The sequence below is a fragment of the Seriola aureovittata genome, chromosome 10 (genome assembly GCF_021018895.1).
Source record: "Seriola aureovittata isolate HTS-2021-v1 ecotype China chromosome 10, ASM2101889v1, whole genome shotgun sequence".
NCBI classification, from domain to species: Eukaryota; Metazoa; Chordata; class Actinopteri; order Carangiformes; family Carangidae; genus Seriola; species Seriola aureovittata.
The window spans coordinates 21,317,900-21,343,869 of record NC_079373.1 but is presented as its reverse complement, the minus strand read 5'-3'; the positions used below and the strand labels follow the sequence as shown (position 1 = coordinate 21,343,869).

Sequence of the window (25,970 nt, the reverse complement as noted above, 5' to 3'; positions counted from 1 at the left end):
GAGTTTTTGAATGGGGAGCGTGTACAGTATTTTGTAGTTTTGTTTACCCCTCATGGCCTCAGGGACACCCTAAACGGTATTCACTCAAAGCATTTATTCGCCAGAGTAAGTAGACCACATCACATGAAATGCCCCAGCCTTAACGACCTGCATGTGTGTTGCTGGAATTTGGTTAGTCCGCAAATTATACTAAACAACGATGTATGTGTCTGTGCGCGCGCGTGAGTGTGTATGTGCGCGCGCGTTTCTCCTCCTCTCGTGTGAACGTGTTGAGATTTGAAAGTTGGAGCTGCTAGGGGGAACCCGGTGTGTTTTGACGCTGAAACGTTCGTGTGAGTGTGCGGGTGCGTGGTTGTGATAAGGTGGAGGAAAGTGAATGAAGGCGACTGGTAAGTGAAGCTGGAAGTTGTCCACGGTTTACCTATAAAATGTCGAACATTAAATTCTGCCACTTATACAAGCATTAAACTCTTACTGGGAACGATGGGAAACTGTGCGTGTAGAGAATGTGCTTTTTAAAACTGAAACTACTATTTTAGAAAAAGACGCAGATTTTTCTCTGATGATTTTAGAGATATCTTTACCTTAGAGTTGAGAATTCGACATTACACACGTCAAACCCAGTCTTATATTCCCTTATAACAGTGTTCATTTCTGTTTCTCTGTGTCCTGTTACTGAACTTGCAGTAGCCTATCCAGTAGCCCAAAATTGATGTCTGAAAGTTCAGGCATGTTCGCCCAACCCCATGGAGCTATGCTTTGCTTACATAACACAGCTTCAAATGTTACAGGAGATTGCCCAACGCGTTTGGACTGCTATATACAGTGATGGTTTACTCACACCGCCAGCAGAAGGGAAGAGCTGGAGACGCCTTGTATTGTTAATTTCCTGAATAATGTTTAACCTGTAGGGAACCTGTAAAAACATCTTTTATGGAATGTGATCAAGGGCTGCTCTGCAGGTTTGCATGAACTTTGCATTGTTAAAAATCTTAACTTTTTAAACGACTCTAAGATACATAAATGTGAGACAGACTTAGTATCTCACTGAGGTGTGAAGTTCTTGAGAAATTAGGACTTCCTTATGTTGTTACTTAAAGCTGAGTTATGTGAAATAACAGATGCCTAATGAGTAATCATACTCTTCATCTTCTGGATAACTCCTCCATGTAAACATGCATCTGCTGCTCTGTTGAAATAGCCTATTATCAGCAATCATACCCAGAGAGTGGCACAAATTACTATTAGAGAACCTGCTGGTGAGGTTTCCTATTTTGTCATGCCTAAAGTACTTCTCAGTGTGTTGACCTAGTGTTGACTTGTTCGCTAAGCTAAACTGAGTGACTTGTCAACTGACAGGCTGCCAAACATGTATCGGAACAAAGGCGTCTATGTTTATACTGGTCCCGCTGTTTTGGATTGGACATTGAAAACAGTGCTGTTAACTTGATTATTACACAGCCACAAGAAGAGTCACTTAAGAATCTTGCCCCACCAACTTCCTGTACTTCTCACTGTTCGCTCAGAATGTCTTGGTCATGGTTTTGTGTATATAGCAACACACTGGCTGCTACATGAATATGTTCACATGCCATTTCCAAGGAGCTGTTTATCAGTATTAGAAAATCACATTGAACTGTAAAAAACACTCTCTTTGTTCTGTAGATTGCTATGTTCAAGGAGGGAATCACTAACCTTATCACCTTAGTAATCTATGTAATTATCCCATCAACAATGCCTGCTAATACTTGCATAAAACACTATTGGGGATTGTAGAACTCAACTACCTGAATTACTAGTAATGCAGACAAAACAGCTTGGTTCTAACATGTCTTTAACTATGTGTTTCCTCAGAGTGTAGTTTCACTCTGATAGAAGTCGGTTAGTAGGAGGAGACAAAGACTTGCATTTTGGCTTGTTATCGCCACACTGTGGCAGCTAATGCTGACATCTCCGACCCAGGTCACCTCAGCAATGCCCCCAATACCTGCCTGTCATAACTGCCCTCACTGGCTATTGGCTATTTAACCGTTCCTTGCACTTCCTCTCTCTCTCTCTCTATGGGATACTTCACATTTTTGCTTCACTTCCAAACCTGCCATCCCCATCCCACTGTATGGCTTTTTCATAAAACACACATCTGGGTTTTGCTTCAAATGTGTGAACTTAAAAGCTGTTTTGATTAAAAAGTAGTTACTCTTGTGTGTCCTGCACGGCAAAAAATATCCCTACAGCATAATAACTTACTAATTAAATTACATGTTTATTTAAACCACCGATACTGCCTGTGTGTGCATTTTGCACTACAACAAGGAATTGTTTTCAGTTTTTTCAAGAATCTGTCAGTATTATTAATTTGCTTCATAAATTATTTTTCAAAAGCAAAGAAGCAAAGCATGAAAATTGTAGATGTTTTAAAACTTGGTTAATGTTTTACTAAATGAATAAAACAATAATGTAATGACTTGCATCTGTTTTGACAGACTAATCAGGCAGTAAAGGAAATGCTCTTTTCTGACTGAATTGCAGATGACCAACTGGTAACCTTAACAAAAAGCAGGAAAAGGGAAATATAATTGTGCTCAACCTAAAAACATCAACAGATGTTGACCTAGAAAAATATGTACATTAGCTACAGAGAAAGGTCTGCATGCACATAGTTTAACTGTATTAAATATGCACAGCAGAAAGAGTAACAAACGATTAAGTGCTAAAGTCTTTATGCTGAATTCTTGCTGCTGTAGTGTACATCCAGGCTGATGAAGAATATAAGATATAAGAATATATAAACTAAACCCAAATGTAACTTTTGCCATCTACAACTGACATTTTATTTTGTCACAGTAGGAAAAGCACAGGGGTTACTAATAATGTGAAAGAAGGCTCTGTTCTATTCAAGTGTCAAGAACCAGCATGAACTATACCAGGACCCTGAAACAACAGCAGCTAAATTGAATTTAGTCAGCACTCATTTTATTATTTACACCTCTGCTCCTCCTGTGACATGTCAAAATGTCTTATAATAAAAAAGCATACTGGTCTATTGTTTGATATGAATTTTATTTTCCCTAAAAGTATATAGGTATTGTGAGGTGAGGAGTGGCAGCTGGGCCATACACAACTGGGGCATTTCAACCTAATCAGTTTAATAGATTTTACTGCTGTTTGGTTTCTTACAGACCTCTGGTTGCCTCAGAAAAGACATCAGATTATAAATCCTAATAATGATTTAATGATTTAATAATAATAACTTTCTGCTTCCAAGGTGCAACCGCTACACCCCGCGGCGTGGACGCCCCTGAGCTTCTCTCAGTGTGATGGATGAAGAGGTGGTTCTGCAGGAGGAGGACCTGGAGGGCTCGTGGACGCTGCTGTCTTGGCTGGCGTCCTGCCTCATGGTGTTTGGAGGGGCCTTGCCCTATGTGCCACAGTACCAGGAGATCCAGAGGAGCAGCAACACTGAGGGCTTCTCCACCAGAGTCTGTCTGGTGTTGCTCATAGCCAACATCCTGCGCATATTCTTCTGGTGAGAATGAGAGGGAAAGCATGCTGTCCATCCCTCTGATTTTCTTTTTCTTGCTTTCATCCGTTTTGCCTTTTGGGACACTCGTGCCATTGATGAGGTCACTCAGATCAGTCTTGGTGTCAGAAGTTAACGGAGTAGGAATAAAATCACAGAATAAAATGAGATTGAGTAGACAATCAGAAGCATATGCTGCTCACCGATAAGCTTTTCTGTAATAGTTTTACACATCAGAGAGCAAAAGTCATCGTTCTGAATCGAGGGACCGGAGAGGGAATGTGATAGATTCTTTATGGAATCTGCTTAAAACATTTATGATTATAAAATCTCTAGCTGTGCTCCTTATACCCTCTATGACATGTCCTGTAATAAAACCCATACAATTAAATAGAATAGTCTGGTGTTTTAACAGTGGTGTTTACATGCTTTGTTTATTTGTTATCATTTTTATTTGTACTTTTATTGCAAATAACATATTAACGTGTTTACACTGTATTTTCTTAATTCATTTAAGTCCCCTCCTATATAAAAAATGGTGTTTTGGTCACGTCCTTTTAGGATAGGGAAGCAGTTTGAGCTGACCCTGCTGCTCCAGAGTGTGGTGATGATCCTCACCATGTTTGCCATGCTGCACCTCTGCTGCACAGTCCAAAACACCAACCGAGTGAGCACCAAACAGCACCGACTTTCAGGTAACTGCCTTTATGCCAAGACCAACGAGTTAGTCATTACTAACACAACAATGTAATCATTTACACGTATATACAGTAAACAAAAATTATTTCCTGGCATCAAATGACATGTCCAGCAAACCACTCCTCTGTGTCAGCAGTTTAGATGCCAAGTGCGTCACCTCCTTCTTCCTGCCAAAAGAGGGGGCCATTGGAAAAGCTTAAATGGCAAGGCTGCTGTTTTCAAAATGCTTTACCTGTGACGGACACTTTTTTCCTGTTATCTCATTTTCATTTCCCTTATTCTCTACTGAATGGTTGCTTTTGGCTCCTTGTGTCTAGACATTAAAACACATGCTAATGCACACTAGTAATAGTAAAACCCAAAGGGCAGTGAGAAATAATGGTATCATAGATATTAAGATATGTAAGAAAGTGCAAGGCAAAGCAAAAATGTCCTGTGAATATATTAGTTGGTGTACTGTCACATGTGAGATTAGTCTATTCTGAGCCCGACTCAGAGTGTTATAGAGTGTGTGTGTGTGTGTGTGTGTGTGTGTGTGTGTGTGTGTGTGTGTGTGTGTGTGTGTGTGTGTGTGTGTGTGTGTGTGTGTGTGTGTGTGTGTGTGTGAGAGAGAGGACGAAGTGGATGATGCATCAGTGCCGGGTAAGGAGAATATGAGAGGAGATGAAGAGGGCTAAGATTAAGCAGGCCAATATCAGATTGTGTTGTGTATTGTGTGTTTGTGTGTGAGTGTGTGTGTGTGTGTGTGTTTGCAGAAGGAGGGAGCCGATCCAAGATTATTTTCAGGGTCACTCTTCATAGGGTGCTGTCTTTTATGGGTAATTGGGCTTTTTTTTGTAATTGACGGTTGAGTTGATTGCTTTTGCAAATGTGCTGACGGAAATTCAATCTAAGTACAGTTTTTATTAGATAACAGCCCATGGAATGAAATTGAATGATGGAATCTTGTAATACTTTGATCATGCAGAGCTAAATTTGTTATTAAAGACATAAATTATAATTACTGTTTGATTTTATACTGATTGATGGACATATTTCTTTATAAAGAAGAACATTATGTAAGTCTATTTGTTCTGCTGTCGGTGGCAAATGTTTTTAAGTGAGGTTAGATTGAGAAACTACAGATTGTGTGTGTGTGTAGACATGAGAGTAATGGTCTTTATCTTATGCATCTGTGCCTCTCTTGTCCCTGCAAAGAGTTGGTGTATTACTCATTGTCATCCCTTTTTTCATTAAGGCCCACCCACGCTTTTTCAGGCAACTTTTTCATGGTGAATAAAATATTATATGACGACTGGTGGAGGATTGTGTGTTCCCTCTGAGGGTGGATGATTTTCATAGGCTCTATATCTATCTGTGCTCAGTATTAGTGCACATGTTGCAAACACAGTGGACAATAGGTCTTGCTGCCAGGCAGCTAGATACAGAGGGAAGGAGGATGATTGATTAAAAGGGATGCAGGCCAGGATCATATCTCCATAAACAAGTTTGGCCGTTATAACCCTGGTTACTAAAACTCAGCATGACCACCCTCTCACATCAAGCCCCCCCACTCTGAAGGGCAAGTCTCAGATCGTGTTTCATAGAGTGCGGGTACGATGGGGGATGGTGGGGTCCGGACAAAAATAGCTCAACAGCCCTTCGTCCCAACTGTCCGCTCCTCCCTCCATCCCTCCATCGCTAAGTCTTTCCAGCAAATCAGGGTCATCTCTATGTAAAGTAGCTTCCCCGGCCCAAGTTGCATGTTGGCATGACTTCCAAATATGTGATTATTTTTGAGGATCTTTCATGCTGAGACCTCTCATCAGTCATTTCTCAGCATCGTTCTCTGCTCTTTATTTTTCTCTTCTTCTCGTCCTTCTGTTGTTGTTTCACCTGCTCTCACCTCTTATCCTCCTCTTCCTTGCCCTAAACCCTTCTTCCAGTAGGGACATCTGAGACTGTCAAAGTCAATGTGTGTTATAGCAGGGTCATCTATGATCCCGCTGCTCACCGACCAACACCTGTCCCCCACTTACTGACCTCATTTTCCACTTCCTTAAGACACACATGCAAACACAAACTGACAGATAAGGTGAAACAGAAAATCACAAGTGCAGCTGCTGTTATGCTGATGATTCCTACCTGTTACAATCTGTTGTTGCTGATTGTACTGACTTCCCCCAGCCTCCACCTATTTTGTTTCCTTTTTCCATACTTGTGAAGGCATCTCTTGCTGTTTATTCCATATTTCCCTGATATACAATGTGTCTGCTGCATTTGGTTCTGTATATCGCCTAAGGACATTCAGTGTGCCTCTGATGAAATCTGGCATGCTGCTTTGATTCATGTGGCATCCAACCTCGCACACACAGCTTTTTCCACAAAATGCAACTGGCTATGCATCGTTGCAGTGATTCTAAATGCTTTGATGTAATTTGAATCAGGCCTTTTTCAAAACGGGTTTGTTTGTGTCAGTCCCAAACTGAATTTCATTGTTCCCCAAACCTGCTGGCCTGCTTTCATACTTGTTTGCTGCTGTTTCCATCCATGGTAAGTTTGTGTGATGCTTCCCTCAGCAAAGTCTAGGGGTGGGGGGTGGTGTTGCATGACTGCAAGTGTGGAGTGTGAGCTAAGCCCCCGCCCACCACAGTCTTCTTAGGAAATAAATGTTGTGTCTTTAGTCGCTGCAATGACACAGTTAATGATGTTATCAGGACATGTGTCACAAGTATATAGTGTGTTCTGACTATACACACACACTGTACAGTCTGCCTGGAAACAAGCTAAGAACAGAATTGTTCAGGAGGACTCAGTTACTGTTTCTTTGTCCACTCAATTTTGCAAATTCCCTTGGTAACATGGAAAACTGACCATATTATCAATTTTTTGACAATTTTTGAGTAAATTGTCAGTGTGATATTCACCTCACATACTGTAACTTTAAATACACATACCATACATCGTAAAAATGCATCTTCTTCGCAAACATTTGAATAACTTATTTGTCTTATCTTAACCACAATGAAAAATCTACAAGACTTTTCCAAGGAACCAACGTGAGCACACTGAAAATGCAGATTTTTAAAAATCTTTTCAAGGGCCGCCTTTTCATTCAAGAGGACGCTGAGTGAGAATCAACATAATTAGATTAGGAATAGAATTTTCAAGTCAGGTCACCTTCATCATCATTAATGAGTTTGAGTAGGTATGGACCTGGCAAATTGTGTGTTGCTATGGTCTACATTAGTTTTCCTTTATGCCGCCGTAATGCAGTGATGGTATTTTAACAGAATGAAAGATGATCAAAAATAGAAGCTGTTGATCTGCCTGTTTCAGCATTGTAACAGAGCCCACAACAATGTTATTCTTCACATAATCACTGATATAGGTAAAACTCATTACATATCTATATATCAATTGTGAAAACATTTTTAAGATGAACTAAATGTATTAGTAAAATGTGTTCAAAATGAATTGATTGAAAGGTACAGCATATGCTATGATCTTTAAAGGATGTGCTAAACTAAATTAAAGTGAAGGTTTGGTGAATAAAATTTGAGAGTCTTTGTGACAGTCTCTACACTGAGCTGACTCGGTTTTGACTTTGCAGTGACTTCCAGTGGCTGCCCCAGGGTACCACATTAACAGCCCTGGCCTTACGATACAGGGATTGGGAGGCTGAGGGGAGAGAATATGTTCAAAGGCAAATGTGACCTCAGGCTACAGTGTCGGGTCTGGTGCAATGAAAGCGGAGAGTTACTTTGAACGAGTCGAAATATAAAATTCAGGGGCTGCAGAAACGCACAGTTAAGGCAAACTGCTTACATCTATTACGCTATTAATGTGAATTATTTAAATTTCAAAAATTAATAATTTATAAATTTTCTTGATTTCATCAACTAGTTCATTTTAGATTCAATAAAAAGTGGAACAATATCATCCTCTACTGGTTGGACTGGGTAAAGCAACTACTATAACAAATTTCAGCTCTTAAGGTATTTTTATTTGTAACCTGGGCATACAGTTTTATATTCTTTACATTTACATTCAACCATCCAACATTCTCAGCTCTCGTCTACAATCTCACTTTGTGAGTCACCAGGCACCGAGCCACAATTGCTATTTAACATGCTGTTTGTGGGAGCCAGCGAGAGCTTACCAGACCATAAACAGTGGAAGAGATGGGACTCTCGATAGCTGGTGTTGACCCTGCGGTCATCCTTAAAACCGTTGGCACTCAAGTGGTGAAAGCAATTTCAATTTGCTCTAGATAACCTCTTCAGGAGAGGTTAGACAGAGCAGACATTGGAGGCGTGAGAGGAATTATTTAAAGAATGTGGGCTCAGTCAGTGGCTAATTCATTGTCTGTGATGTTGCAAAATGAACTTTCACTCTACTTTTATTTACGCAGGCAACAACAAGTGAGCACATACGCTACTCTCCAGTAACTTATCGCCTCATAAAGTCACACCGTAGCTGTTCTTTACAGCCACAGATCTGTTCAGAACCAAGCAGAGGTTCCTAACCGGGGCTCTTGTAGCTGTTGCGCTGTCTTATAGCTGAAAATTCATTGACGACCAGCTATTTGATTTGGAGTTTAAGTTTTAAATTAATCAATTTTTATCAGATTTATTAATAGACTCTTAACTACTGCTGGGGGATCAGCGCTATATTTTTCTCAAGCATAACTCGATGGGAATGGAGAGTTTAATTTTTACCCTTTTCACTGTCATCTCAAATCTTTTAAAGTTTGAATGTCTAACTCACTGGTGGTCACACAATTTCTTTACATCAGATCGTACTGAAAAATTGTCAATCATCACGTGCATGTGCAACATTTTAATAAGACATTTACCAAATAAAGCAACAACATAAAAATACATTACTTTTCAATGTTTCTGAACTTTCAGTGTAGAAAAAATATATATAAATATGTAAAATTACAAATTTTTTCACTGTTTCTTCACAGTGTTGATTGTAGAGTTGTGTATTGTGTGGTGTATGCTTGTGCTTAACTACAACTAAAATAGAGCACAAGATTTTAAACAACACTCAAGTATTTCTGCTGCTGCTGGACTCTACTTGTTTACTGTATTTGTAGTTGGTCACGTCAGTCCATGTAAGACAGTCCAGGTGTGCATGGGTAAGTCTGGTCCTGTGTCTTTTCCTAATGTTCATGGTGGAAACTGTGGATTCACAGGCAAAGCTATTTACAACAAAGGACATCAGCTTCTGCAAATGTGCTTCACAGATGGGTACTCACTGTCAGAGATCACGTTGCAAAAGTGGTGTACACCTGCTCCAAGTTCAGTTTTGCGGATGTAATTGGACTGCAATGATGGGATTTTAGGGCTCTAATATAAAATAAATAGATAAATAACAAAGCAGTAAATGGAAAAAGACTTTTTGGATCGAAACCCTTTTTTCACCTCATTTCACCCCTGCTTATACTCGGATGTTATTCCCTCCCCTGGAGATGGAGATTTAGTGAATTCAGGTGGCAGGTGACGCCTGTCAAGAACTCCAACTTAAGCACCCACTCAGGGATTCACAGAGTCCGGCTCTTCTCTCTGTGCTTGAAAGGAATTCATGTATTTGAAGCTAATTCATGGCTCTGGCGAGGATCAAGTTGGTTGATAATCTGTACAACCAGTTGCATTAATTTCTTAAGATCCATGTTTTTTAGGTTTGGCAGGAGCGCTTATTGGTGAATAATACGGTGGAACGCGGCAAAATTGGGGATATCTTCCCTCTTCTCAACAGCCTGATGACACCCATCACTTTCCAGCACATATTAAAGGCTCTAGTGGCTCATACAGATGCAAGAGATCAGTTGAGATTGTTCTCATCCAAAAAGTTCTCAAGTGCATTTAAAATGTCCCCGCCTATAGTTTGGCCTCGCATTAGCAGCAAGCACAAAAGCTCTTCACCAAAAGAGCTGTCTTTGGGGAACCAGACCCAGATGCATAGTTGTGCAACATTAGCAGTGTCAGCGCTTTCATCCACAGTCAAGGTGAAGCATTGAACAGCTGACAGGTCCACGCTCAGCTGACAACTACAGCCCCTGTATTCATTGTAAAATGGCCTCTTTGTTACTAAAGTTGGACAAATAATTTTGGCAGATGACAACGCTCCTTTACAATGTCTGCATCTGTAAATGCTTTCTTATTTTTTGCTAGAATCCATGCAGTTTCGTATGCTGCTCCTGTAAATTATTCAGCAGTCGAGCGAGCAAGTTTTTGTTGCCATTTAATTAGAGCAGAGAGTTTCTCAATTTTTTATTCCCTCTTAAATTGCCATCAGGTGGGAATTTGACACTGATGTTGGCATGCAAAGTTTTAAAATGCCTTTCCAAATTGCACTGTTTAAAATCTGAACACATCTTCTGGCATAAAAAGCACATTGGGTTTGAGTTGTTTTCCATAAGGAAAACCTCATCTGTCAATTTCCCCTGAAACTTTCTGTGTTTGTTTTCTAGGGTGCGAACATTTCTCCTTTTGCTGACCTGTTCTCCCTTGCACTCTTTTGCCTGTCCGTTCTCTTCCTCTTCATCGTCCTCTCCATCCTCGTCCTGCGTTTGACATGGTTCCCTTTGTGTGGTGGTTGGCTGTTTGTCATTCAAAGCATATAATAACAACAACATGCTGCCTGCAAGTGGCAGTAAGTTGATGACCATACAAAGGCCTTTGTGTAAAACTGAAACCATTGTGTGACAAGAACAGAGGCTCTGCTGGCTGCATGTGGCCCAGAGGCCTCGTAATGACCATCTAGGGTTTAACTTCTTATTCCTCAGGTTGTTTCTAAGTACACAAGCGCTAAGTACAGATTTAGTGAGTTGTGATCCTGAATCAGTGTTCCACTTTGAAGGTGAAGGTGTTTGCATTTCCCTGTAGGTTTATGTGTGACTTTTGAGAGAATTTGAAGACAAACAACCGGCTTATTTTGTGCCCTCTGTGTGTCTGTTTTGTCGTACATCATAGGCAGGGAGAGTGAGTCTTTAGCACTTGCATACTGTATATGTGTGTTGCACTTTTCCTAACTTTGACCCGGTATACTGTCACAGTGATGTACTCACTGACTGGTGCAATGCAGAGTATGAAGACTCTGCCACTCAGCCTTATCTGTAACACTCAGGCAACACTGCAGCTGAGTGAATCAGGTGTAACAATACAAACACAAACACACACACATGGACACACACGCACACACACACACAGACACAAAGACAGATACTGTGCAACCCAGCCAATTACATTTACATATCCTGCACCACACAGAAAAGTGTTCTGCTTACTTTCAACATCAAGTGTGTTTAATTAAATCCTTAATAGCAGTTAAGTTTAATTAGCAAGTCAAATGAAGTCAGGTAGGTGAGAGGTGGTTTATTAGCAGAGGAGCATATTGGATTACTTGGGCAAAATATTTAAAAAATAGAAAATAAATAACATGCCTCAGAGGGAGTATTTGTACCGATAATTGTTTTGCTTGTAAATCTTCACTGAAGTTCATAGAGGAGTCACAATGTGTAAACATTTTCCTAAACCAAAGATAAGTTTTGTAATTACCTTTTCGACTGAGGAAGTTGTTTTCCCAGTCATTTTTTGCCTGTTGTGACTTTTAAGTGTAAGAGACATCTGCAGCCGGAGGGGTGGCATGTTGGAAGGTATTAACGCAAGAATGTGGACTATCCCTCATGTGTGATGTCTGAGGTGACCATGCAGCTCTCATTGACTGTTTGTCATTCTCATGTCCTGAAATTAATTATTTAATTGTGAGGAGTGCAGCTGATATTCTACACACAAAGTGTGCATATGTGTGTGTGTGTGTGTGTGTGTGTTATACATTATGCATTTTGAAACACACAGTCACAATAGCAATAACACAAATGTAAATAATCAAATGAATGATTGCTGAATTTCATTTAGCTGCTTCAGTTTCAGGATCCTGGTGTTGTGCATGTTTTCTCACTTACACACTGTCATGACAACAGGGACACTTGAATAGAACAGACCCTTTATTAATGTTATTAGTAACACCTTAATATTCAGACTTACCTCAGCCTATCCATCAACCTGAATCAGGGGTTTAATCAGCTGAAAAGAGTGAAAACACCTGTGTGAGTGTGCAAGGAGCCCTGCAAAGTACTGCAATGACCTGAAGGGCTGTATGGTAGGCAGGTGGAAATCATTCATCAGTATATGAAATAATGGTATACTTTAAAGAATGTTACAGATTGTAAAGGTAAATGTAGGTGGTTTGTAGTGAATGTGCTAAAAATGTGAGAAACATTGGTGTCCTTAAATTTAATTAAAAGGGTGAAATTTAACTCAAGAGACCAGATCTCCTGGTGAGCCTGATATATTTACTAGTTTTAGAGCATGATTTAAGGAAAATCATTTTTATCAAGCATTTAATGGTAAGTGAATCTGATTTGTTCTTAATTGACCTACCTGGTCCAGAAAAGGTCACATTAAACAGAATGGAAACTCAGTCGTGGCTTTCAAATGGAAAATTTAATATTGAGCAAATTTCTCAGCCTCTCTCTGAGGGTATGCCCTGATACCTTGTGGTTATTTATGGATGTGGGTTAGTAATTCATGAATTTGTCTTTGACCCTGTTGAACTGGTTGTGTCAGTCAGGACAGTGTGTCACCTCATTAGACCAGCACAAGAGAGAAGACCTGACAAACAGACAGCATCTATCACCATCTATTTCTGCCATGTAACCTGACAGTTGTGTGCGTGTGCCTGTGTGTATGTCCGTGTGTGTGCTTGCATGCGTGTATGCAGGGGTGTTACAGTAAGGTATATGTATCCATCTGTTATGTGTGTGTACTATATTCTTAGGGCATGTTGCGCATCTGTTTTAGTAGGCGTCCAGATGCCTGCTAATTGAACATGAAGTCAAAACCCTCTGAGTGACTGTTCAATATGGCAAAAGATATTATCACAGTACATTTTCCTACATTGCCTATATTGATATTTAAGTAATACTGCTATTGTATTAAAGTATCTTAACATGACTAAAGCTTGAGGAAACTAGAGGGTTCTTTCTGATTTAAACGTAATAGTTTAAGTTAATGAAAAAAAATAGCATTTAACGGTGTCATAGTCATAAATTAAACTTATCTGTTGTTGGTTTGTATGAGATTAGGTAGTTTACAGTCAGTGTGTCAGATACAGTAACAATCTATTTAATCAGCTTTTCAGTATTGAGAGTATCAGCATTTTTCTCTAAGCCATATTACTTTTAAATAACCAAAGCACCTCTGTATTATTGCATTAGCATTGTTGCCCTGCTTTGTCTGTAGTTTTCTTGCATGTGGAGGGTAAAATAAAATCACTATTACTTTACTTAGTTCTCTTGCACATGGTTTTTTCTCTCATTTTTTCCTTCACAGTTGATGGGCCACTCTGTTCCGCCAGGACTGTGTAAGCAAACTGAGACCCTAACCAGCTGTATTGCAGCCTGGCTGCCACCATTATTAAAGCTACACACCAAGAACCACATTAAATATAAATTCCCAAAGTGTACTTTCTCTAAATTTGTGTTGTGGTGTCGATGAAGGGCAGTGGCATGTGGCAGCCTCCAGCAGGGGAAAGAAAAGAGCCTGCACACACACACACACACACACACACACACACACACACACATATTCACTTCTTTCGTCTTTTTAGTTATCTATTTCCATTATTTCTTTATTATCTCTATTTCCACCTCTCCTCATGTTTCTCACATCTTTGGAAAATTATTTCTCACCACATCTAAAAAGCTTTGTCTCTTCTTCACATAATCCCCTGCTTGCCTTAAGTGAGGAAAGCAACAAAGATGTGTTAGTTTTAGAGGTTTGCAGTTTTTGTCAGGCCAGCTGTTCAAACCAAAGGGAATCACACTGCAAAGACAAATGATAACTAGCACTTGAATACATTAAGTACGTTACAGCAAAACTACTGATTATGGACAGGCTGAACTGCAGAGAAATAACTTTAAATCCCTCCAATGATGCATGAAGGGCAAGCAAATTTGTCCAGTTACTCATGCAATCCTTGAAGGGTTAATGCACATTAGTCCTTGACTCCACAATGTCAAGGAGGCGGCATGATAAACACAGATCCCAGTGCGGTTTAAACTCATTATCCCCTCACTGAGTTGAGCTGAAATGAGCACGGCCTCCGTCACTCTCTCACGGATTCGTTGCTCAGTGTTTTGGGCTCTGATCAGAGCCGATCACAGAGAATGTGATAGAGTCAAACTTAAAAAACCCTCTGGCTCGCTCATTAAGAGAAAACTCTGTCTGTCTCACAGTCTGGTTTCTCACACAGAGCTATAACGTCATAAATACCTATGCCCTAAAGAAAATCGCCTCACTAAAACTACTTGCTGTACCACTGGTAAAAACACTTTGTTTCTAATTGGTTTATATTCCTTATTTCAGTGGATAATTGGCCAAATATACATTGTCTAGGCTGCAGGGGAAGTTAGAGTCATGATTAAATATGCTTGTGTCAGTTAACCCTTCTATCATTGCAAAGTTCATGATTCACTACTCACACTTGCAAGCGAAAATACACATCCTCTCATAGAAAGTTTTCAAACTCTAAACTTTCAGGGCTGATTTTGTAGAAGAACAAGAACTTACAGCTGTGTGTATAGTAGAGGATATCGCAGGGTGCTTGCTTTCCCACTGTCCTAATTGGAGAGGTGGTGCTGTGCCCTGGGCACTGTGCCATCCATGAGACACTAGACTTGTGCAGACTCCTCTCACTCGTCAACATGTCACGCTGTGCTTCCTGAGAACATCAGTGCCTGCAGGACCGCCCTCAAACCCAAACACACATACACACAAACCTGTAAAATCAGACCATGACAAACATCCCAAACTGGCAAGAAAAATACCTACGTCACTGAAAAACTAGGATATCAGGAATAAAAAAACAGACAACCAGATGATTAGTTGGTCTCTTGTTTACTTACAATCTGTCTCTGTTGTCAGATGTTTGGGTTGATCAGTTTTGTAACTTTTCCTCAGCTGGTGATGCATCTGCAGATCAAATAGTTCCACCAAATCAGAGCGTCCCACAGCTCAGATAATTATGAGAATAACAACTTCAGCAAGACAAAAGCAGCTTGCAACAACTAGAAGTCCTTGTAAACTCCTCATCTCCACTGCATCTCTTGGACTGTGATGAATAACTTTTAAACATCACTGCTGTTATATTAATCCTGATTGAGTTTAACACAGTGCACTATATTTTAGTGGACAGCCCACAATGCTTTAAAAGAGTTCATGTTAGAAAGTCTGCATCACTGTACACCCTAATATGATCAATCTTTCAGGTGATCAGTTCTCTGCAGATGCGTGGATAGGGGAATAGCTCAATTCTGTGTCCAAATTTATATGAGTTCAGAGTAATACAGTATATGTAACCTTTAAATAAACTGCAAACCAATACGCCATTCTTAATAGTCAAGATTACCACGGCTTCACAGATAATTCTGTTTGCTGAATGAAGAAATGTATTGGTGTAAAACATGTCCCATTTCCTCAATGTATCGTACACCTTGTGGACAGTGCAGCAGTAGGCACATTGGACGATAAGCTAATGTCACAGGGAAGAACATTGCGAGAATATTGCAAGATGCAAAACATTTCTCATTCTCTCCCTCTGGGAAGCAGCCATCTCACTCTCTCTGCTCCACCCTCCCCTTGACTGTCATTCTCAGACTTCATCCATCTCTTCTTCTTTTTAATTCCTCTCTTCTTTACCCAACCTTGTAAATCTTTCTCTTTTTCTCTTCTGTCTAAACTGTTGAGTCGAGCAAGGGGACACTGATGCAACCTCACAGCAACAACATGCTGGCTGATCCTCTTCCATCTCTATTATGTTACAGAAACAACCACTGAAAATCAGTCGGCTACAAAAAGGAAAATTTGTGAGAAGACATCCATACAGATCCCAGTGAATTAAAGTATGTTTATGAATAGATCTAGTCAGGTACAATCCCTGTTATTAAAATGTGTGCGACAACGTGCAACATCAAACAGCGTTTAACCCTGACAGGGATTTTGTTGAGGGATGTGTCTCTTTTTCTAGCATTTATAAGGAAAGTTGACATGACAACCAGTATCCAGTAGTCCTTGTAAAATGCATTGTCTTTGCATTGTTAGTGACATGAAAGGGCTCTACTACCAGAGCAGCTAAGATTCATAAAGTTGGTTTCTCCTGTCGTTGTAAAGCAACTATAAACATATAAATCAAGCAATGCACAATCAAAAAATACAAATTGTACTATCTTCTTTGATTTCTTGTGTCTAAGAATGTACATTTCAGTCTTTGGTCAGTCAGGAAGTCGCTTGTACTTCTTGATGCTCATACAGTAATTAAAAACACACTTGTTAAGAATTCCCTTTCACAGATTCAAATTAACAGCTAAGAACACTGTAAATAGACCCAATCTGAGCGGCTAATTAGCATTTTCCCTTGGCAGTCCTTGTGTTTGTGCCATTTGTCTGTTTTCACTCTAAAGATGGTGAAAAAGAAAAAGTATTACTGCAATGCCAGGTGACACAAATAGAGAACTGTGTTACCTATTTAGTGACTCCTTGACACTAACAGTGTTATGTTTCAGAGAATATAATAATATTTTAATGCTTCAGTTTTGTATGTTTGTATTCTTCATGTCTGTTATCCTCCTCTGCTTGCCTCAGTTGGTAAAATATTTTGCCTTGTTAGCCCCTGCCTTGCTTTACCATTCACCCAGTATTGTAGGTGCTTAAGAAGCTACAGGTATAAACAATCCCAATAAACCGCTATGGGCATTATTAGGGTTGTAACTACACACACACACACACACACACACACACACACACACACACACACACACACACACACACACACACACACACACACGCACACACACATACAGAGGGAGAAGAAAACAAGGGAAAGTAGCCAATTGTGTAGTGAGGAAGGTCATTGGACATTCTAAATATCTAAATAATGACATTTAATGAGCCGCCGCGATGCTAATTACTGTGGACTCAGACTGGGTGATGAGGTAATTGTATCCTGTGGAAGAAGATGAAGAAGTGTTTGTGGCTGTATGTGTGTGTGTGTGTGTGTGTGTGTGTGCGTGCGTGCGTGCGTGCGTGCGTGCATGCGTGCGTGCGTGCATGTGTGAAATTGTGATAGATACTAGATAGATATACAGATATCCTCTAGTGCTGAAATAATGTTTTTCATATGATTTCTATGATCACCTAACAGTTTCAGTCATTGCATCATGTTCTGTATTTTCCTGTGCGTTGCTCATGCAGAAAATTAAGCTGCAGTTTCTGTTGCATGCAAAGTCAGCAGCAGTCATGTGTAAGTTATTGAAAATTGGTTATTTTGTGCCGTGTACAGTTTCTTAAAATTGCTTTTAACATCTGGCAGCAGATCACACTGTCAGATACTTATTCTGACTATTCCCTACACCAGCACTTCAGTTTTTCATCTTTACATTTAATAAATATTTGTTTACTGCACATTTGATAACAATCACTTGTAATTCATGTAGGCACGGTTTTTCCTGTGATAGAGACAGACTCAGAGCCCATCTCCAGTACTGAGACCAAGCAGAAAACTAAGGATTTACAGCATTAACCACATTGTTCTACAAATTCCTAAATTTCCAAGCAACTGTGGCACCTCATGTTTATTCATGTGTAATTAATACAAATTTACAATGGGGTTTCCTTAACATTTCTAGCTGTTAAATCTCATATTGTGTCATATATTTCACCCTTTTTCTGTGGAAGTTCAGCGCCCTCTCATCCAAACATGTCATATTGTATTTATGAACACACTAATATAAATTGTAGATGCATGGTAGATGTTACACTGTGAATACTAATAAGTATAAAAAAATATGTTCTATTATATCCATAACATTAGGAAATGTCACCATGTTCCCAATAATTACAATAATTAATGTTATTTACAGAAGCCCTGGGCAGACATCACCCTAAAATTCTGCTAATATAAACTGCACTGAAGCTGTATGTAGTGTATATCAAACGTGCATGTCGGGTACTCAGGCTGTATTCAGTTGTTTAATTCTAAGTTGAAAATTCATGTTGATGTTATGCCCTAAAGGAAATAGCCTCACTAAAACAACTTATGGTATACTGTATACAGACATGCCACATCACAAACTATCATTTCTGCTGTGAAGGTCATGTTGTTTGATTGGGAAAGCCTTTGACATAGACAATGTAAATCTGTAGCTAATAATAGTGTTGTTTCCCAGCGTGACTTTGTTTTCCAGTCACATTATCTTGGATTTACACCTGCTTATCTCTATAGGATGAAACCCTGCCACTGATATTGTGTCTGCCCTTTCCTAATAAATAATTTGGACCTTTTTGGCTCCCCATGATGCTGCGTCCTTATCTGGACCTCCCGACTCTTCCATCTGGTCAACAGCTGATTATTATTGGACCAGATCACCTTCAAACATAGCCAGGTTTAACTTTGATTGTGTGTGTGTGTGTGTGTGTGTGTGTGTGTGTGTGTGTGTGTGTGTGTGTGTGTGTGTGTGTGTGTGCGTGTGCGTGTGCGCGCATGTGTGCGCATGTGCTAAATAGAAAGGAAAGAGACAGACAAAGACAAAACAGAGTCTGTGTTCCTTTGTCTATATGTAGATCATTAAGCACTGTACTGCAGACCCACGTCACTGACATGTATTTGTGTGTCTTCCCGTGTCGCCGAGTGTATGAGCGAGACAGAGAGAGTTGAGAAAGAGCAAAAGAACAAGAGAGCAGAAGTGTAGTTAATTTGATCTCTTCCCCCTCTGTCTCTGACATGCTCTCCCAGCATGTGTGCAGAGGAGTAGAGTGTTTCAGTGATGGTTCACCTCCTCTGTTCCATTCACTCCTTCATCTTTAGCGCCAAGGTCACTGCAGCTCAGCGCTTTGGCTTCACCCCCCCCCTGCAGTCCAGTTATCATCCATGAGTTACACAGCTCCTTGATCCACTACACCTGCACATCAGCTTTTCAGAACCTTTTTATGTCTGCTATAATCAGAGTTGACACAAACATGCAGTCAAGCAAATGTAGTGTTACTTTATTAAAATATTAAGTTATAACAGTTGCAACAGCTTTATTCTTTAGTGCCACATACGAGTGAGTGAAGAAAACTTGTTGCATTCCCCAGTTTTTTCACACATTTTTCCTCTTAGGTAAGAACAAGATATATGAGTAGTTCACACCTGTTGTGTAAGTGTCATTTGACTTTGGAATTTAATGCCTTAATCTGAAATAATTTGACTTTAAATGTGTGTGTGTAAACTACAAACAACAACAAACTGAAAATTCCAAGCAAATAGAAACCTGCCAAATTAATGTCCTGTTCTGTAGCATTTTGGGGTGTCAAAAACAAGGCAAGTTCATCTAACTAACTATTATTATTATTCCCACATGCACCCACATGCATACTATGATTCATGCTGCAACAGAGTATCACATGGACATTAAATAAAAAGCAGGAATGGGTAAACATTCTATTTACGATGTCTTGGCACACAGCCAAATTGCCAAATTGTCTTGCTAAAATTACAAGACTGTAATAAAACCAATATGAGTACACCAATGTTAACCCAGTATGGATGGGAACATCAAACACTGTATAAGATGAAACCCAGCACTTCAGTCTCATAGTTATTGTTTCATTTCTAATCCAGTATGCTGGAGTAGAGCCAGAACAATAGAAAACATGTCACGGATCATATACTTAGGGACTGCATTGTATGTAGTTACAATTATGAGCATAAGAACCGTCTAAAAAGACAGAGTTTCCTGTTCACTGTCAGCTCAGTGTCAGCTCCTTGCCCTGATGTTCTGTTATCAAACAAGCATTCACAACCCCAGCTCGGTGTAGTCTGACAGCATGAGCTGCTTGAACGCTGACTGAAAGCGCTAGCCTGCAAAGGAAAAAATAAAAGTGAGGCCAAGGATGTTTTGCCTCATCTGAATCTCCTGATGGTGGAAATGAAAGTCAGATCAGGCAGTGGGTGTATTTAAAGTTTCTGAAAACAAAATGATTAATTAAGAATAGTTAAGAATGATTTGAGAAACTGGCTAGAACAATGATTAAGAGTCTGTTATGCCATTGATTGCAGAGACGAAAATAGCCTCAGTGTTTGGGATTAGTAACAGCTAACACCCATAGTAGGAAAACATATCCGCTCACTCATCACGTTAGATAACCTTTGAAAAAGACATGAAACGAAAAGAACAGTGCTTTCTTTGAAACAACGTCAAACTTTCATTTTGCTGCAGACAGCAAATCCTAAACAAGTGATGAACTTCAAACAGAGAACGCTGAAGTTTCTTAAGGCCAAACCACCTGCAGACACACCCAATCTCATGTGATATTGAAAAGAGTTGAGATATTTACGGGTTTAGCTGGCATGCAAGGCAAGATACAGAGGCTTCTAGCTGCTATCAGGACAAGTGAAGGACAATTCCTTTGAAGGGTTTTTTTTTTATCTCTTATTCTGTATGCTTAATGGATCTTACAGTACTGCAAAGATGCAGAAGACGACGGTGGGGTAGACTGGGAGAAGGTACTGTGACTGAAAAGGTTGAGAGGGAGAATGGAAAGAGTTATAAGAACGATGTCAAGTGAGAATTCAATGTTAAAAGATGCAGAGACCAAGACCCCCTCTGCTCCTAGTCAGTGAGAACCACGAGGGTCCAGAGACCTGGTGCTAGAGGACTAAATGTTTTGAGGTGAGATGGCAAGTGTGAAGTATGAAGTGTAGGGAAAAAAGACATGTACTGCCACTCTTTCAGACTACACTTGCAAATCAGATCTATGTTTTTTAAATTATAGCCACGGCGTGTAGCCTCTTTCTAATATTTTTTTATGCTCCAAAACATATCTTAATGTGGAGAGGTGCTATCAAAATTTTCTGTGACTCGGTTTCATTGAACAGTCTGGCAGCAGAACAGATATATTCCCCTCTGAAATTTTAGAGTCTCACCCTGGTGAGTCTAGCTTGATTTCCAGAACTTGGATATTGTAGCTTTAAATTATGCACTTTGGGCTTGGGCGACTTAGGTCCAAGGGACCTGTGAAGATCTCTAGTAGAATGTGGAAGACAAAAATGAAAGAGAGACTAAAGAAATCAATTATGATGACATTTACATAAGCCTAGAGCAGGGCAATATAGCCTATAAATCATTACTTTGGTATGTTTAGAATGCTTTTCCAATACCAAAATATTATTCAAATAAAATTAAGCACCTCGCCACATACATGGCATTATACAGTAGCTGCTACACATGGAGTAACCTGCACAGAATATTGCCAGGTACTAGCGTTTTATATATCTGGAGTATAGTAGTAGTCTTTTTTTGGGGGGGAACGTGGCATACCAGAGCCCGCCTGACTCACACTCATTCATCTCCCGAGCTGCAGACAGCAGGCAGAGACTTTAGGGACGAAAGTGGACAGAGGAGCTGGAGCATAAATAAATATTAAAAGGTAGATTAGATGTAATGTGTATAATGTGAAGGTTCAGTCCATGTCACTGAAGGAGTGTACAGTATATCCTGACTTTGAGAAATGGGTATGAATGTGGAGATCCATTAGCACATAAGAGAGGTCAAGTGGTCACAGAATTGTTGTAGTGGGTTGTTAATGCCAATAGAGCTCATTAGTTAACCCTCGTCTAGGTCAGGAGGCTAGAAAGAACACACACATACACTCAGTGAGGAAGCAATCAGTGGTAGAAAAACACGGTTACAATTCGCAAGCAAGGTCAAAGCTGCCCAATGTGAGAAGTGCTACTGCAGCAGAAACTCTGAGGAAAAAGTGTTCCTGACAAACATTATTTGCTGCAGAACATGCATAAAATTAATTTTTCTTTCCCTCTTAAATTATAATGGCATATTGAGCTAACTGGCTCAATTTGGTAGCAGTTGTTGAGACATCTTAGAGGTAGTGGCATGTGCTAAGCTAACTGTCCTAATATCACCATTCATTTCATCTTATAGCCTTGTAACTTATAGCACATTCTTAGTAGGTGCTAATAGGAACCTCTAATAAAAGGCACATATTGCCTCCCCATTAGGCATTCAAAACAGCAACTGTAGACTATTGACTTCTGAATGTATTACTTGAATGTTTCTGCTTGAATGACTTTTGTAATACACAAAGTATTATGCAAATGAACGTGCTAGTTCTCCCTGTGAATAGATATTCATCAGAAGATGCAGGCAGACTTTTTTTTGTTTTGGCAGATCTGACCAAACAGGTCATAACGACCACTGCAGTGCTGTCGAAGACCATAGAAACAATGTGACCCTCTGTTACAGCTGAATTTATTTTGTTAATTTATTATACAAGATAAAATTAGATGATGTACTTAGGGCTAATTGGTCAGTGAAGCAAATCCAAAACTGTATTAAAAATGTAAGCTGAAAAGATAATGCAACAGAAACAAATCCAGTGTCAAATACACAATGCATGTATAGAACATTACGATGCTCCCTTTTCCCCTATGGCAAACACACACAGCGAAGCCGTTAGAAATGAAAAAGTAAATTGGCCATTAATTAGTTTAAGACCTTTGTGAATTTTTCTGTGCCTTGACTACTCTCAATGAGAACATGTTTGCTTGAAGCTTTTTTTTGGCAGCTTAAGAGGCCAATTAAGAGCATTCTGGTGGGGTTCCCTTTTTGTGTGATTGCAGACAATAGCTGCTGACTGAACTCAGTCGGGAAAGCTCTCAGGAACGCGGCTCAAAAGTTTACAGGAGGGAGATGTGAATTTGGGCAGAAATAGAAATCGTTACCACAAATAACCCCTGTAAAGCATGACTGGACCTGAGCTGTACATTCTCCACACAGTGCCAGGGTTGTCACTTCTGACATTGAAGCATCTGACCAGTTTATGTTTGTATTGACTAATGAATGTGTGGATTTTCTATGCTGTCACACTGATATCCAAGTTTCATAAATACCTGATTGCTAAAACAAAGTTTGGGTAAGATTTTGTGATCGATATGGTCTTTGCAAAGTTTCTGAGGAGCTGCGGGAATAAGAAGATTAAATGCTCTGTCAGCATTACTCATATTTGAAAGTCCTACTCTCTATGCTCATATATAAATGATTTTAATACAGCCGAATTTCCAATAAAGCTTGTTTTTCTTTTTCTGTTGTCAGACAACAGAATAAGTATGAAATAGTAACTGAAACAGCTCATTAAGACTACATGACAACCAGGAGTAATTTCCAAGCCATTTCCAAGCTGCTGCTGCACTGCTAAAATCCTGGTTTTACAACCACAGCATCATCTGACAAAGTCACCATACACATAAATTTAAGACAACTGCTGTGATGTGATTTTGGCTATATTTATTTTTAAAATGATCACACAGAGAGAAAGTTAAAAGCAACAGAATATCTTTCATATTTTCTCTCTCACACCCTGCACAGTCTCCACCTGGGTAACAAACTGCTGCTCACTGAACAGCGTGGATGCAGAGGGTACTTTTTTTTGATAAAAGTCAATAAAGGAGTCTGATAATAAAAACTGTTGTGGATCCAGTGTTGATGTTATAGAAAAAAAATCATTTTGAAAGAGCGACAGCCACTGGGAGAAGTCCAACACTCGGCCGACCTGTGGTGTAACCCATTCACTCACTCACTCACTCACTCACTCACTCACTCACTCACTCACTCACTCACTCATTCATTCACCCACTCACTCATTCATTCACCCACTCACTCATTCATTCACCCACTCACTCATTCAGGGCTTTAGCGGACCATGGCGGGTACCAGTTCAAGACAGTAAATCCACTCGGGAGGCAATTTGCTCTTTTGTGTGTGTGTGTGTGTGTGTGTGTGTGTGTGTGTTACATTCCTTGTGTAACTTATAGAGTGGACATTATTTTAGAAGCTCTTGTAAGAGCTGACAGAGAAAAAGGGAGACACACAGAGAGCTTGGACCCTTTCCTGTCTGTCTTCACTTCAACCTGTTTGGCCAGTGAACCAAGTTATGTCTCTGCTGCAGAAACAATCTGTTCAATCTGTAGGACAGTGAGAGTTCAGAATGGTTCAGCGACTTTCTGTCTGTCCACATGATTGCAGCGTGCCTGTCATGTCCCTATTAAAGCTTGTCAGGAAGATATTAGAAGATTTTTCCGGTGTGCCACTGCTGCATGTTGTGCTTGTGTACTGAAAAAGCAGAGGCGGTCTACAGGTTCAGCTCACAGATGCTGTAAGATGGCCTTTGGCTAATTTTTGGGTCTGGTCAGGATAAGGTAAAGCTGTCAGTCACTTGTGTTGTCAGCCATCTGTGGACAAACTGAAAAAAATGGGATTTTTATCCATTTCAATAAACTGAAAAGTCCATTACGTCGTGCATGTCCTTCAAAATGCCGCACCTATCCTCAGATGAGACAAGTGAGCCAAAAAAATGTCAAACAGCAACTTTCACACATCTTAAAATACACCAAGCAGGCTCTGCAGAGTGTAGTCGTTCTGCTCACAGACTGATAGTGATGAGTCAGCATATCTCAAAGCTCTCTAGCTGTCAGTGTCTATGCTTGTCTCTGTCTCGGGGTCTCTACTCTCACCTCTGTACTGTGTTCTCTCTGCTCAGCCTGATGGGAAGTGCAGTGAGTTTAGCCTCCATATATCTACTTGACTGACTCAAGGCTACTCTCCCTCCGTTTCTGACTCACTCTCCATCCCTCCTTCCATCTGTAATCATCCTCTCCCTCCTCTGTGCAGCTTGTGTGAGACCGCTGTTAAGGTCTAACGGTGCTGAAACTAAGTCTTGACAATGCTATACCCTAGATAGGCTTTCACAACTACAGACATGCACATACACAAATTGATTGAGTTATCCTCCCTGAGCAACTGCACGTCATCCTAGAGTAACTTCATATACAGGTATTGACATCCTCGGGGCTGCTCCCTCTTCAGTTTTAGTAATTGAATTGTTTGATCTTCAATGGGCTTTGTGTAAACAAAGAGTCTGTGTGAAGAAAGAGTACCACTCCTCCTCCTGGCACTCCCGAGTCTCTGCGGTCTTTGAAGTGGGGCCCTGGCCTCGACACTCAGCAGACAGGACGATGCTGTTTGGAAAAGGCCAGGCCACCTGTGATGTCCTGTGGTGACAGAACAGCAGCCACAAAGGAGGTGTGTGTATGTGATTCTGTGGATGTGTGTGTGTGAGTGTGAAGTGGCGACATGTTTTTTTTTTTTATAGTGCTGTCACACATGCACTGTAACTCTGAACTTATGTAGACATTACCCGGAGGAGCTGTATGCGTGAACACAACTGTCCAAATCATTTGGACTGGACATTAAATTGACTTTTCCCTGCCAGCTTCCTAGTACGAAGCCTGTGTAATGTCCTATTGGGTGTCTGTGTGAACAGAGCAAGTCATTGTCTGGAGAATACACATTGAACGAGTTGGGTGCATTGATGACGTTTCTATCCTGCCTCCTGCACAATCTAACCAAACGGAGTATTTCCAGTAGGTGAGACCACATCTGACAGCGACAGTCTTCTGTGGTGTGCTACATGTGTGAAAGCGCTGCTCCAGATTATGTCCAGACCTGATTCTGTAGACATGGTCCTGAGTTCATATGAAAAGACACCTTTAGTCAGCAAGGTGGGCGAAAAGAAAGAAGTGAGATGATCAGGGAGAGCAAGTTGAGGATGATGCAAGGTATTAGAGGAGGACAAATACAAGAGATGAC

The 25,970-nt window shown here is 40.2% G+C and overlaps 1 protein-coding gene across 3 annotated transcripts in view; it reads left to right on the top strand.

Moving 5' to 3' along the window:
• Positions 1-19: 19 nt before the first annotated feature.
• The window catches only part of si:dkey-246g23.2 (solute carrier family 66 member 2), a 45,079-nt gene continuing 19,128 nt past the window's right edge, over positions 20-25,970 (top strand). Inside the window, exons 1-3 of one of the 3 annotated variants that reach the window (XM_056388187.1) lie at positions 20-105; positions 3,266-3,526; positions 4,082-4,215. In XM_056388187.1, coding sequence (XP_056244162.1) covers positions 3,318-3,526; positions 4,082-4,215 — 343 coding nt within the window. In that variant the 5' untranslated portion in view covers positions 20-105; positions 3,266-3,317. Of the gene's footprint in view, positions 106-157; positions 390-814; positions 963-3,265; positions 3,527-4,081; positions 4,216-25,970 lie in introns of those variants that run through there. The other 2 variants (XM_056388185.1, XM_056388186.1) reach the window with 2 other exon arrangements.